General features: G+C 35.0%; 1 protein-coding gene across 3 annotated transcripts in view; it reads left to right on the forward strand.

Annotated features, from left to right (window-relative positions):
• The first annotated feature begins 326 nt into the window (after window positions 1-326).
• Window positions 327-14,615, forward strand: part of TNFSF13B (TNF superfamily member 13b) — a 35,242-nt gene continuing 20,953 nt past the window's right edge. For 2 of the 3 annotated variants that reach the window (XM_008062567.1, XM_008062568.1), the window contains exons 1-2: window positions 327-1,039; window positions 1,149-1,233. In XM_008062567.1, the coding sequence (XP_008060758.1) occupies window positions 641-1,039; window positions 1,149-1,233 (484 nt within the window). In that variant the 5' untranslated portion in view covers window positions 327-640. Of the gene's footprint in view, window positions 1,040-1,145; window positions 1,234-14,615 lie in introns of all 3 variants that reach the window. The other variant, XM_021714747.1, reaches the window with a different exon arrangement.

Here is a 14,615-nt window from a genome sequence, read left to right on the forward strand (position 1 = left end):
CTAAACATGTTTCTGAAACTTCATCATATTCTTTTTATGACATTGCTAAAATAACAAGACTAACTCCCACTGCACTTCCATGTTTCCTTTAAGGATACTTCATTTTATCTCCTACTTGAAGACTGTTAATAAATCATGCTCCAGCTAAGAACAATTCAATGCTGAAGTGCTTTGTTTATCTGACCATCAAATTAATTATTTTTATGACACCAGCAGGAACTGTTAACGTCCTTTTCCCTCTTTCTTATGAAGCCACATGACCCCAAGTAGACACAGTTCTCTTAGATTGCTTAAGGCTGAGCGTCTTAAACGCGTAAGTCTCTCGAAAGTTATCCCTTGAGTATGCCAATCTAAACTCCAAGATTCCTCTGTCATTCGGGGGCCTTAAATCTCCTTGAGCTTGAGTGTTTTAAGATGCTATCAGAATTCTTACAAAAACTGAAAGTGAAATGAGGAAGGCAGATTGAGCAATCCAATGGAAGGGCAAATGCCACTAAGCTACTGCACAGTAGGGTTGGAGATGCAGAAAGGCAGAAAGAAGAAAATTCAGGGGAACTCTCCTGAGGGGTGAGCCAAGCTCTGCAAAGAAGTGAATGCAGGACATCAGCAAACACAGATAACAGGAAATGACCCATTCCCCATGGTCACTTATTCTAAAGGCCCCAACCTGCAAAGTTCAAGTGGTGAAGTGGGTGACTTCACAGAAAGGGAGCAGTCACGCCTTTCTTCTTGCATTAAGAAAAGAGAAGAAATGAAACTGAAGGAGTGTGTTTCCATCCTCCCGCAGGAGGAAAACCCCTCTGTCCGATCCTCCAAAGATGGGAAGCTGCTGGCCGCAAGCTTACTGTTGGCGCTGCTGTCCTGCAGCCTCACAGTGGTGTCTTTCTACCAGGTCGCCGTCCTGCAAGCAGACCTGGTGAGCCTCCGGGCAGAAATGCGGGGCCACCAAGCTGAGCAGCTGCCCACCCCTCCTGAAACAGGGACAGGAGTCCCCAGGGCCGCCTTGGGGGAAGCTCCAGCTGTCACCACAGGACTGAAAGTGAGTTTGCAGCAGCTGAGCGAGCCTCAGGCACAATCCTGCCCTCACTGCTGCCTCTCCCCCAGTTCAGCTGTCTTTCTAATAACTTGGGCTCTTTCTGTTCTAGGAGATCTTTGCAGCACCAGCTCCAGGAGAAAGCAACTCCAGTTGGAGCAGCAGAAATAAGCGAGCCGTTGAGAGTACAGAGGAGACAGGTATGTTTCCGGCACAGAAACTTCAAGGTGTCAGGGGGTGACAGTGTTCACAGGTATAGAGAATGACATCTGGTCTGGGGGAGCTTGAGGTTAGCATGACCTCTATGAACGTCTAAAATAGAGACTATGAAATTTGCCATCCAAACCAGACGTGGCTTTATAGCAAGCAAAGCACTGGCAAATACAATAGGCTGCACAGTGTGTTTTGTCCTCCAATGGGCACATTGTTCGAGTAGCAGTATTTATCTGTGTATCAATAAGTATTTATCTGTGCATTCAGCATAGAGGAGAAGACGAGGGCACAGGTTTTTTCCTTCTACGTGAAAAGCACCATCTATCACTCAAGAAAAAACCCACAAAACCCAGAAAGCACTACTTTTTACTGTAGATTTAGACTTTGTTTACCTGAGACATAGAATGTCAAAGACAGATGTTTTCTGAGGATGCGTTGCATGCCATGAGGCCAAGTAAAGATCACAATGAAAGTCTCTCTATGTTGTGCTTTACGTTTTTACAGTTTATTTTGCACGCACACATACACCACACAACCTGGTTTTAAAACTTTGCTTTAGTGCATGCTTTTCCATGAGTTTTATGCATTTTTAATCTACTTATAATAGTTCTGTAGACTCCTTTCTTTCTTGATATTCCCTTCTTCTATAGGATTTTTTGGAGTTGGTAGGGCCTAGCAAAAAGATCAGTGGGAGTTCTTTTATTTCAAAGATGGACAAAGATTATTTGTATGACATTTATTGACATAATTTAACAAATTTTTGGTATTATTTTCAGTTTATACTGAAAGAACGTTTCTTGAACACCTGAAAATATATCAGGCAGATATACACCAGAATAGGTATTTTCACATATATTCTTTCATCTAACTTTCACGGTGACTCTGTGAGGTGCAGAGAATACATCTAATTGTTTATAAAGATTTTTACTTCTGGAGAGAAGTGTGAACAACACAGTGAGAGACAGATCTTTCATTGGCATACACACATATGCATGCCTGCATGAAGTTCTTTGACTATAAACTTATTTTATCACTGTATGCCTTATTCATATAAAAGAATTATTTCTTATTTTGTAAAATTATAATTTTTGGCATCTGGTTATTATATCATTGTGCCAGTTATCAGAAACAATTGGGTTAAACATTTTGAAATTAGGAAACATTCTCATTTTTATTTTATACTTATTTTATTTTATACTTTAACACATCAATTAATTTTATAGTTTACATTTTATCATCTATATATTCTACATCATAGAAAATAAGGCAGCATATGTACTGTGAGTAATTCTCATTTATCTGTATTAGTTATCATATATTTATTTAACATGGCTATTTTCATTTTTTTAATAATAGAACATGCAAAACTTTAGTGCAGAACTCTGTTTCTGACGACTTATATATTCATTATAAAATCCGTATAGTGAAATTTTTGAGCTAAAGAGAATTAATATCTTTTTCACCCTTGCTATCTACTGCCAGATTGTTTTCAAAATGAGTTCCAAATGTGTGCAATCAAAAATGCAGTGTATCCATTCTGCACATTTTCACTAGCATTTTGTCTTTTACATTTATTTCGACTACTTTAGTAATTGTAAAATAATATCTCATATTTATTTTAATGGTTGCATGTTTACCAATAAGAATAAGCTACTTTCTGCATTTTGATTACTTCTAGTTTTATCTTCTGCTAGTTTTTATTTATAACTTTCCTCAGTTAGAAAAGTCCCCACTTTCTTATTTTTCTATAATTTTGAATAAATTTTCTAATTAGACACATTGATTGTTTATCAAAATTTTAATATTAGGATTTTCAGTGTTTTGCTGCTTTTTTTGCTTATACAGAGATTTTGCATCTGTGTATATTAATGTGATAATCTTTTCCTTTTGATTTTCTCTAATACAGTAAAGATAAAAATATATTTGTTCATGAGCTCTTATATAGTCTATTTCTTGCTACTTTAACTTTTCATAGTTTAGTGTTTTGTTTAGTTTTAATTCATTAACCCTTTCAGTGTTTATTTTGGTGAATCATCTCATACTGACTTTAACTTCCCGTTCTCTGTTTTTTCCTTCCAAACTGCTATGTCACTCAAATGTATTAAAGAAGTCTTGTTAACTCTTTGTGTTGGAAATCTTACCACATCGTATTAAGTTCCTCATATATAATTGCATCTACTTGAAGCTCTCTGTATTTTTAAATTAGTTTATTACTCTGTCTGCTTTAAAGAAACTATTTTAAGTAATTATGTACTATAATGAGCTTCAATACCTGGAAGGGTGAGGATCCTCAATTTTCTTTAACCTTCTCTGCTGCTAGTATTCCCCTGTTTATAAATAATAGCTTTAAAAGCAAACTTAAATTTACCATTCTAAAGAGGATATAAACTCATTTCAACAGATTTAAAAAGAAAAGAATAATAGAGCAAAAATTAGATAACTTCTTGAGTCATATTTTCCCCAAATATCATCTACTAGTATTTTTATTTACTCGTGTTTTAATAATATTCAAAAATCGTATACTGATGAATACCTTCTGTCAAATAATTTGCAAGTCATAGAAAGTTTAAGAACAACAGAACATTCTAACAAAATGAATTATTTCCCCAGATTTTCACAGCCCAGAGGTAATCATTATTATTATTTTCATGGTCTATCTTAGACCTTTTAATAAAACTTTCATATAGTGTGTGTATCTATATACATTCATACATACATGTAGATGTACATATATACTGCATAGAGTTGAGACTTGAACAACACAGGTTTGAGCAGCCAGGGTCCATGTTTAAGTGCAGATTTTCTTCCCTCTCTGCCACCTTGAGGCAGCAAGATTAACTCTTCATCTCCCTCTTCCTCCTCAGCCTACTCAGTGCAGACAACAAGAAAGACCTTTGTGATGGTTCACTTACACTTAATGGATAGTAAATGTATTTTCTCTTCCTTTTGGTTTTTTAAAATAACAACTTTTTTTCCTCTAGATTATTGTGTTGTGAGAATGTATTATATAATACACATCATGTGCAAGACATGTGTTAGTTGACTGTCAATACATCAGTAAGGCTTAACTACTATTAGTAGTTAAATTTTGGGGGAGTCCAAAGTTTTGTGTAAATTTTTGACTGTGCAGCAGTCAGCCTCTCTGTGGTTGTTCATGGGTCAATTGTATATATTTATATATAGTTCAATATATATGTATAGTACATTGTGTGTGTGTGTGTAGTACGTAGTACATATATTTACAACATTAATATATCCAAGATGGAAGATTTGCAGATAAGCATCTTAATGACATGTAATGTCTCCTATTCCTTGTCAATGAAACTATCTTGAATGCTGTTCCAGATACTACCCATTGGTAGACAGAAATTTTATTTTATTTAATACTATTCCAAAATTAATGCTTACATACTCAAGAAAGTTGTCTGAAACTCAGTGACTTTTTTGAGTAGAGTATGTTTTTGGAATTGAGAAAATCTTCTTTAGCTCAAATCTTTGCAGCTTTCTTTGATTTTTGTTCCTATTCTACTTTTTCTGATTTACTTTCAGGAGGACTAAAAACCGCAGCTTGCCCTTATAGCTTTCAAAGTGTTCATTTATGTTCTTATTAGTTAATTGTCTGTATATTTAAGAATCATGCATTTATTGGAACGTCATACAGACAGCAGATTGAAGGGATAGGCATTACCGTCAGTCCAGTGTCCACATGGTACTCCTTCCAGTCACCCATGGGTAAACACTGCTTTTACTTAATTTTACAACTGTGTCCCTTGGCTCCAGTTTTGTTTCTCTTAATTATTTTGGGATTCAAATTAAAGTCTTATCAAGCTCAATGTATTTCATAAGGCCATTCTGGATGATACTATCATAAACAGAAATGTGGGGAAATCCAGGGTCAAAAAATTGCCAAATAGCTCATATTAGCCAAACATTCACTTTTAAGTCCATAAGTGTATTTGACAATATTCTCAATTTAAAAAAATAGCTAAAGCAATATGGCTTGAAATATTACATAATAAAATTTCTTTACAAATGGAGTCATGAAGGTCTGTGATTTGAACATTCACCTAACTATAATTTTACTCATTTTTAAGAACAAGAGACAAGCATCTTTAGGGTCTATCAAACAAGTGAATTCTTCCCAAAGGGTTACTACTGACATAAGACAATTTTCAGATAATGCCAGGTTACCTTTGTATTTTCTCCCTTGATATTTAATAGGGAATTCAAGAGCTATTAGAAATACATTTGTTTAAATTATAGAAAGACAATTATTTTTGTGAACAATGTTTGTTATACTTGTTTTCAATTGTCATAGAAAAATGGTGGTGAAAATATAAACAATTCCAGGAAATATAAAATGAGTGGACAAAAAATTGCCCATACTTCATTAAGAGAGAAACCAACATTGAGATTAACTATTAGCTGAACTCCAGATTTTATTTGAATTTTACTAGTTTTTCTACCAAGTCCTGTTTATGTCTCAAGATCTATCCATAACATCACATTGCATTTAACATTTCTTGAAGCTAGAATTTTGAATATACCATACAAAATTAACACCTAATATTGCAACTTAAGCATTTCTCTAGGAAAAAACCCTTTTAACTGCTAAAGGTAAAGACACCAATACTATTTTTTGTCTTCTTTCTTGATATTCATTGTCCAACTTCTTGACATGGAAAGATGAGATTCCTGACAGGTTCTCAGTGTCCAATCTTTGCCTAATTGACATTTCTGGCTTAGCTGTGACTTACAAGGCTGTAATGTGATTGTTGAAAGCATGCAATGTAGAGCTCAACCATCCAACTCATATCAAAATTAGGCTAACTAGAGCCTCTTATCCAGCAAGGGTGTGTTTCTTCCTGGAACAGAACCAGTTGGCTGCTGCCATGGTGATCTTTGACCAGTCTTCCCTGAGTGTTATTTCTTCCCCCCTGCCTCAGTAGTGAGATTTTCTTCAGTGTTGCAAGAGTTGGCATCTGTTTAATTTCTGAAAAAGAACTTAAAATTGAAAACAGGGACCTGACAACCAAATCTTTGAGCCTTGTTAAGCTTGAAGTTGTGGGAAACAGAAGAACCAGGAAACAAGTTAATCAATGCAACCAAATGTGACATGATGTCTCTTCTACGAATTCTTATATTATAATAAATTGTAGAGACACAGAAAATAGAAAATACACACAGTTAATGAATAAATTGTAATACTAGAAAATAGTAAATCCATCAAAAAAGTGAAACAAAGCAGTATGAGGAATGTGAAAGGTGAGAAAAGGGAAAGAAGATATATTTCTGTTTTAAGTAGGGAAGTCAGGTTAAGCCTTTGTACCTTCTCTTTGAAAGTGCAATAATCATTTCCACTCTCAGCTTTTCTTTTTTAACTTGGCAGACATTGGTAGGTGTTTTAAAAATACATTTGTAATGTTTAGTGATGTATTTTTAAATCAATAATTCCATATGAATGGATAATATAATTTTAATGTTTAATTATTCTTTTTATATAGGTCAGTTCCTACTTAAAAGAGCTCCAGTGAATATTTGCATTTTTGTTGTAGTAGTATTTTCTTTTAAAGGGTATTCTCATTTCTGAAGAATTAGAGAAAGAGGAGAAACAGGTTTCTCTCAAAATAGATTTATCACTTACTATTTGTGGTAATATCTGTGATAGACACTTCAGAATATGCAGATAAGAATACAGGAAAATTAATGATTACTGAGCATGTTTTGTGTGCAAATTGTGTTAGGCTCTGAGGATATAAGATATCACTTTTCCTCTTAATAACCCTGTCAGCTGGGCATTATTGTCTTCATTTTAGATGAGAAAATTGAAACCCAAGAGTCAATTCCTTCTCTCAGCAGGATTAATATTTAGGTGGATAAAGTAAACCAAATTGCTGTAAAATTTAAAATAATAAAATAAATAGCAACTTTTTACAATTAGCAGAGCATATCTAAATTATGACTTAAATTGATTTTCACAACACCATGAGATATATACTGCTATTCTCATTATATAGATTAAAAGAGATTTCAAAATAAACTGTCAAATTCATGCTTATACAGCTAATTGATAATTGAGTTGAGGTTTGAATTAATTATTCATTGACTACAAATTCTGATTTTTTTTAATGATGGAAGCTGTACATACGCAATTTTCAAGTAAGACCAGATTTGAGAAAAATTACTGGGTTCTGGGAAGGCCCAGGGTATTATGATTATTGCCAGTCAGAGAGACAACAAGTTGTGGAATTATATAACGCTATTCGTGTTTGAGAGCACAGATTGAGAGATTGTCTAGACCATGTACCAGAGAGCCGAAGTGGACTTGAAGATGGGATACACTTGGATGAGTGAACATTATATCCCAGGTCATGGGAACAGTGAAGAAACTGGAAATAGAAGTAACTCAAGAAAAGCCTTGTTGTAGTAGGCATAGAGGCCTAGTTCATGCAAACACCTTTACATGATCACTCTTCTAAATTCATGAATGTTTGCGAGTGCTGATCTGTTGAAGTGTTTTGGCAAGCACAGGCGCTCCCTGGTCCTGTTCTTCTCTCCCTTCCTCTCCCTCCTCCCTTTCTGGTCAGGTTGTTTGATAGGTGAGGGTAAGATAAGGTGTGATAGCGTCTGACAGCAGTTGAGAAGTCTCACTTTAGCTCGGCCCTTTTCTCTTCTGTCTGCCTCTCTGGAGCCTCCTCTGGGAAGTAGAGAGTAGGACATTTTGGGGAAATACTGCACATATTTACTTAAAAAATATCATAAATGGGCCGGGCGTGGTAGCTCACGCCTATAATCCCAGCACTTTGGGAGGTCGAAGCGAGAGGATTGCCTAGTCCAGGAGTATGAGAGCAACCTGGGCAACTTGGTGAGACCTCATCTCTACAATAAATAAAAAAATTAGCTGGGCGTGGTGGTGCGTGCTTGTAGTTCCAGCTAATTGGAAGGATCGCCTGACCCCTGCAGGTCGAGGCTGTGGTGGCCATGCATCCTCTGCTGCACTCCAACCTGGGTGACAGAGTGAGACTCCAACTCAAAAATTTATATTATAAATGTTCTACTCGTATGAATAAAGATTCAATATATTTGTGGATTTTTGTTATGGAAAATGTTTCCTATATAACTGAAAACTCAAAGCATTATGGTTAGAGAATCCACAAATAATGGAAATTGTCTTATTTTATGAAATTCCTTTTCCCTGAAGCGTTAAATTAATTTGATTTAATGTGCATCACAAATTTGGATTTAATGATTGGATAGTTAAGAATTGTTTGGAAAATTGAATGCTGCTCTTTATACCTGTTTTCTTTCCTGTGCTATTCCACTGATTTTTATACTCTGCTGTAAATTAGACACTCAACATTCGTAAAGGATGGTACCTAATATCAAGTGACTCACAGTTAGGGAAAGAAACAGTTATAGTGATAAACCTCTATACAGTAAAATGTATTTTAGTAGATGATATGCAAAGTGTGGTGGGATCAATATTTAGGCAGAAGGATTAGAGAAAGAGTTCATATTTGATCTGTCGTGAAGGATGAATAAAATTTCATCAGATGTAAAGGTACAGAATATTTACCCAGAGGGTACAGCAGATATGCAGTCATGGGAACATGAAAGATGACTTCTTGTTCTGGAAGGTGCATTTAAGTGCAACTGGAGGGTTGGGGTGGCATGAATGCAACTACATGTGGGCTGGAACAAGGCATGAAGGTATTGGTCTGCATGCCAGAGAGATGCATTGAGGAAATTATAAACACCAGAATGAGAAGATTACATTTGGGTTTAGAAAGATAATTCTGGAGGAAATGCAAATGCTGGACTTGGAATTGTAGAAAAGCAAGACACAAGTAGATAAGCTAATGTAATTGTCAAGAATGGTGAGGGTAAAGTTCTGAGTTTAAGCTACCATTCTCCTCTCTCTCTCTCTCTCTCTCTCTCTCTCTCTCTCTCTCTCTCTGTGTGTGTGTGTGTGTGTGTGTGTGTGTGTGTGTGTTCCTTTCAAACTTCAGCCTTTGTATATATTTATATATATGTATGGTTAATTTTAACTGGAATGTTACTATGGTTCCTCTTCCTTCTGATTTTAATTCAAATGTCACCTTTCTGGGAAGCCTTTCCAAAGTGGATTGAATGCTTCGCCTAGGCATTGTATCTCTCCTACAGTTCCAATTTTGATTTTGTTTTTGTGATATTGAGTAATGTCTTTATCTTGCACTGCCTTGTAAATTCTACAGGGGTTATGATTGCTTTTATTTTTTATCCTTAGAACAGCACCTGACATAGATTAAGTGCTCAGTAAATTTGTTAAAAGAGATGAATGGGAGATGGAATCTAAATTAAGCAAAAGTTTAAATTCAAACCACTCAAACTTGATTACTAGTTGAACTTCAAGATTGAGGTGAGAAGAATCAGCATGTTTATAAAATTGTAGCTTGAGAAACTCAGAGGATAGTTATGTATCCACCAAGAAAGAAAATGAGAAGAAAGAGAAGGTGAGTGTGCATGAGCAAGACAAAGAATTAGACTTGAGGCATGTTGAATTTGAAGTGTCATCATGGCACCCACATGGAAATGTCCCAGGGTAAGTTGAAGTTGTAACAGCTATTGCACAATTCACTGGTAACTTTACAAAGACTTTCAAGTGTATTTCTATTTTTGGCTTTGTCTTCCCTTAACATGGGTCTATTTGCATGTGGTATCCTGAGGCTGCTATTCACTGGCAAGTTACTGATCTTCAGTGCTTTCTGGCTATATATTATTAATACAATTAAATATTCCAACACAATTCAATGAAGTCATGGAAAACACAGAAGATAACTCAAGTGTAAAATTATCACTTTAAAATTTTTTATCAATAATCCATTGAAACAACATTAAGGAAGATGATTCCTTTTTACTTTAATACCTATGAAACAATGCAAAAGTCTACTAAGCTCCTATATTTCTTTAATCATATGACATAAATAAAATACGGGTGGATACTCGACAATGACCAGTTAATGCTTAAGACTCTCTACATACGCACATGCACACACATACATACAATAATGTAGAAAGTCATTTAAAATATTTTTTCATCACTCCTTTCATCGGTAGTTATTTCTATTCTTTCAACTCATATTCAACAATCCCCACCCCCGTAAATATCCCAGCATCTCTTTCTTACTTCATCTGGGACATTATAGTGCTATTATCTTTCTGAATTCTTCAGAATTATACACTTGCTTTTATAATTAATTTTTTATTCTCTTTAAACACACATAATCATTGGTCACTACTTAAAAAATTTTCTTCACAATTTATCTTAGATGCTTCATTTATATAACTGCATTTGAGAACAAACCATCCTATCTTATGTTGTTTATCAGTCAATAGTTGAGATTTCTGCTGTCATCCTTCCTCGGTGCAGAACATTCTGCATATAGACATATGTACATAATCTTTCTCAAGCACAATGTATATCAAGCAAACCTCTCTTGAGACTTAGAATTATATTTTTAAAACATTTTCTAGAAAGCCAAATACTTCTCAATCTAGTTCTAGAAATTCTTTTAAAATTATTTTATTACTTTTTATTACTTTCGTAAGTAACCATCTGAGGAAAACTGCTTATCATTGAACAAATAAAACATTATAAACAAGAGTTCCACCTCTAAATTCTTATATTACCACTTTGGTGGAAGTGTTTATTCAATACGACGTTTTCCCCAACTTCTTCATAAATCTATGTCAAGCATTAGATCAATATTTAGATCTTTAAGTGGTTTCTCCTAGTTAACCATTTCCTGGGAATTTCCTGAATATTTATTCAAGGCTAGTTCAAGAAAAAAATAAACTCCTGCATCTGTCATTACTTATATCTACCAAATGATAAGGTATGCAGAAAGGAAAGAAAGGTGTGACCTTCAAAGAATCCTTGTCTAAAAACATATGCGCAATAAGTATGATGACAGAAGAAAGAACAGAGATAAGAGAAAATGCAAGAAGTGCATCTCATCCATAGTGAAAGACTGGAGAAGGCTTTTTAAATGAGGTGGGTGAGAAGCACCAGGAAGAATTAGTATGTGTAGATTGTGTGGCTAGGGTGCATGTCATAGGAAGAACTTCATGTGTGATGATTTTCATGGAGTCACACATCACTTGCGATAATTGCATTATTTATGGAAGTTTATATTAGATTTAGCTGTGTCAAAATAATGCATAACAAACCAGATTCCACTTTGAAAGGATTCAGTACAGAAAACAATACAACAGATATTAGTAAGTCCCTAAACTTTCAAACCACTTTTTCTGATTAAGTGGTATTTAGATATTATACCTCAAAAGTTGGCTTTTTAAACTATAAAAATAGTTTTTCATGTGGTTAATATTTGTATTGTAATTGTGAAGTGCTGAATTTTATTATGTCAAATATTGATGGATAGCAAATTATTATTGTCTTTTAAGTTTTTATTTTTGGAATTTATTTCGTAGACTATTTTTGTCATCAATATAATATTTTGTTTTTAGAAATATTTATTTCTATTATGAGCAAATTTTCTTATGCTATAAAAAGACATTGAATAAGATTACAAATGTTTTACACATTATTATATCATAGTCTTCAGGAATATATATTCAAAAATCTCTCTCCATATGCTCAGAAAGATTTTAAGGTGTGCTATTTCTTTGCTAAGTTAAAAAGATAAACTATTTTTAATCTCTTGTATAATTTCCTTCAATTATTGTTGAGGGAAGATGTGTGAAAGACTTCTGAAAATCAAGCACTAATCAATTAAAATCACAATTGTTTTCAAATCTGAAATTGTTTCTTTCACTAACTTATTCATTTTCAGAACTTCTGTGCTTAGACAGTTATGCTATTGAAAGTTATTAAAAATAACATTGTCTTTTATAGTTCCACTCTTTTTGAGGAAAATCTTTAGCTGAGCAATAATATCTAGCCTAAGATGGGATCTCTGTTGAATTTGAAAGAAAATCTTAAAAGACTGAATTGGAGATAAGTTGATAATAGGTATCAAATTGCCTAAAAGAAAGGGTTGTCTTTGAAAAGTCCAATGATTTTCTCAGGGATAAGGCCAATCAATGAATAGTACTGGCTTCATTGAGTGTAATTTAAACACTGTTGTTGAATTGCCAATTTTATATTCCATTTTCTTTTCTGAAGAACAGTTCTTGAAATAAACTTTTCTCTCCACAGCACATTTTCTTCTAAAGGTTAGATTTCTGCTACAATGTGATAGAATAGACTGTCGTTTTCCCATGTATTGATTGTGACCAAGTATTAACTGGTCTGTGGAAATTAAAATTCAGATATTTTTGTAGTGTTGAGTCATCACTCATGAGCTTCCTTCTGATTAAATAGAATATCTAAGTCTCTGTCTTAGTCCACTTGGGCTGTAATAACAAAATTCCATAGACTCAGTGGCTTATAAACAACAGAAATGTGTTTCTCACAGCTCGAGGACTCTGAAAAGTCCAAGGCGAAGGTACCTGCAAATTCAGTATGGGATCTGCTTCCTGGTTCATAATTGGTGTCTTCTTGCTGTGTTCTCATGTGGCAGACGGGCTGAGCTAGCTCTCTGGGGGCTCTTTTATAAGGGCACTAATCCCATTCATGAAGGCTCTGACCTCATGACCTAGTCACATCCCCAAAGCCCTGTCTCCTAATACCATCACCTTGGGAGTTAGGTTTCAACATATGAATTTGAGGGGAAGACACACACATTCAGACTGTAGTAAACTCCTATGGGAGTTTTGGGGAAATAGTCAGGGAAAGGGTTAATTGAAATAGGAAGTCATGGGTTCTTGTATTCTTGTATTTCTTAGGCCTTTACCACCTTCGACTGGGCCACATGCTTCCATTGCGTCCTTCCATTATGTTTCCCAGTTCATTTGCCTCTGTGTTACTAAGAACAATATTATGCCAACACTGCTACTGATAATAACTGTCAATATTTCTTTTGCAATACTTATGCACCAAGCTTTTCTCAAATGAGGCAATGCACCTTATTTAATTTTTTCAATAATACATATATGTAACAGCAAAGAAAGAGGGAACATTTGGAAATTTGACTCTGATCTTCACCAACATCCTTTCCTTTTATACGGTGGAGAAAAGATTACAGCTTGTTATGTTCTGTTGGACCATGCATCCCTTGTTGAACCTTTCACAGTGCCTTGTGAATGGTAATTAGTTAAGAAGTATTCATTAGAAAAAGAGAAATACTTTTGAAATAGGCTTCGGCTGGGCACTGTGACTCATGCCTTTAATTCCAGCCCTTTGCAAGGCCAAAATGGGAGGATCACTTGATCCCAGGTTTTTGACACCAGCCTGGGCAAGATAGCAAGACCTCATCTCTACAAAATATAGAAAAAATTATCCAGGCTTGGTGGCACGTGCCTATAGTTCCAGCTAGGGCCAGAGGATCACCAGAGCCCAGGAAGTTGAGACCTTGGTGAGCCGTGATCATGCCACTGCACTCTAGCCTGGGCAGCAGTGAGACTCCCAACTCAAAAATAAACCAATGAATAAATAGAAAACAAAACAGGTTTAACATGGCTACTACAGGTACAGTTCCCTGTGGGCTTTAGCTGCTGTGCATACTTTGTCCTTTCTTTCTTTCAAGCTGTCCTTATTCCAAACTATTCTTCCAAAGTGTTGCTAAATTGTTCGCAAAGTGATTCAACAAAAAATGACTTTCTATTTCGTTACCCCCCCCCCACTGTCTCCCCAGAGCTCCAGTAGGAGTTTTGTTTTGATTTAACGATGGGGATATGTTCTGGTAAATGTGTCATCAGGTGGTTTTGTCATTGTGCAAACATGATAAAGCATAGTTACTGCAAACTAGATGGTATAGTATATGGCACAGCCTGTTTGCTCCTAGGCTACACATCTGTAGAGCATGGTAGTGTACTAAATACAGGAGATAATTACCACACAGTGGTAAATGTTTGTATATCTAAACATATCTAAACAAAGAAAAGGTATCGCAAAGATACAGCATTATAATCTCATGAGACTACAGACGAATATGCACTCAGCATCCTAAACATTGTTACGTAGTGCATGACTGTAGTAGAAATTGTTAAATTCATCACCATATAGTCACCAGTTAATCACAGTAAGAGTTTCCCACTCTGTCATGTTCTTAAAATGTATACATTGAGATGTGTATATTAAAAGTATTTCTTAAACACTGAATATATGTGAGATACAAAATTTAAACTAATATCTCTTTAATTTAAAACATGCAAGTTTAGATTTATGGTCCATGTTTTCCACAGATACCCCTTTTTTACTTTTTCACCCCCCTAATGATTCAAAAGAAGGTGAACTTGCTTTGATTTTACTGAAAGTATTTCTCTT

Source organism: Carlito syrichta, unplaced genomic scaffold (genome assembly GCF_000164805.1).
Source record: "Carlito syrichta isolate Samal-C Ts95f unplaced genomic scaffold, Tarsius_syrichta-2.0.1 Scaffold305753, whole genome shotgun sequence".
Lineage (NCBI taxonomy): Eukaryota > Metazoa > Chordata > Mammalia > Primates > Tarsiidae > Carlito > Carlito syrichta.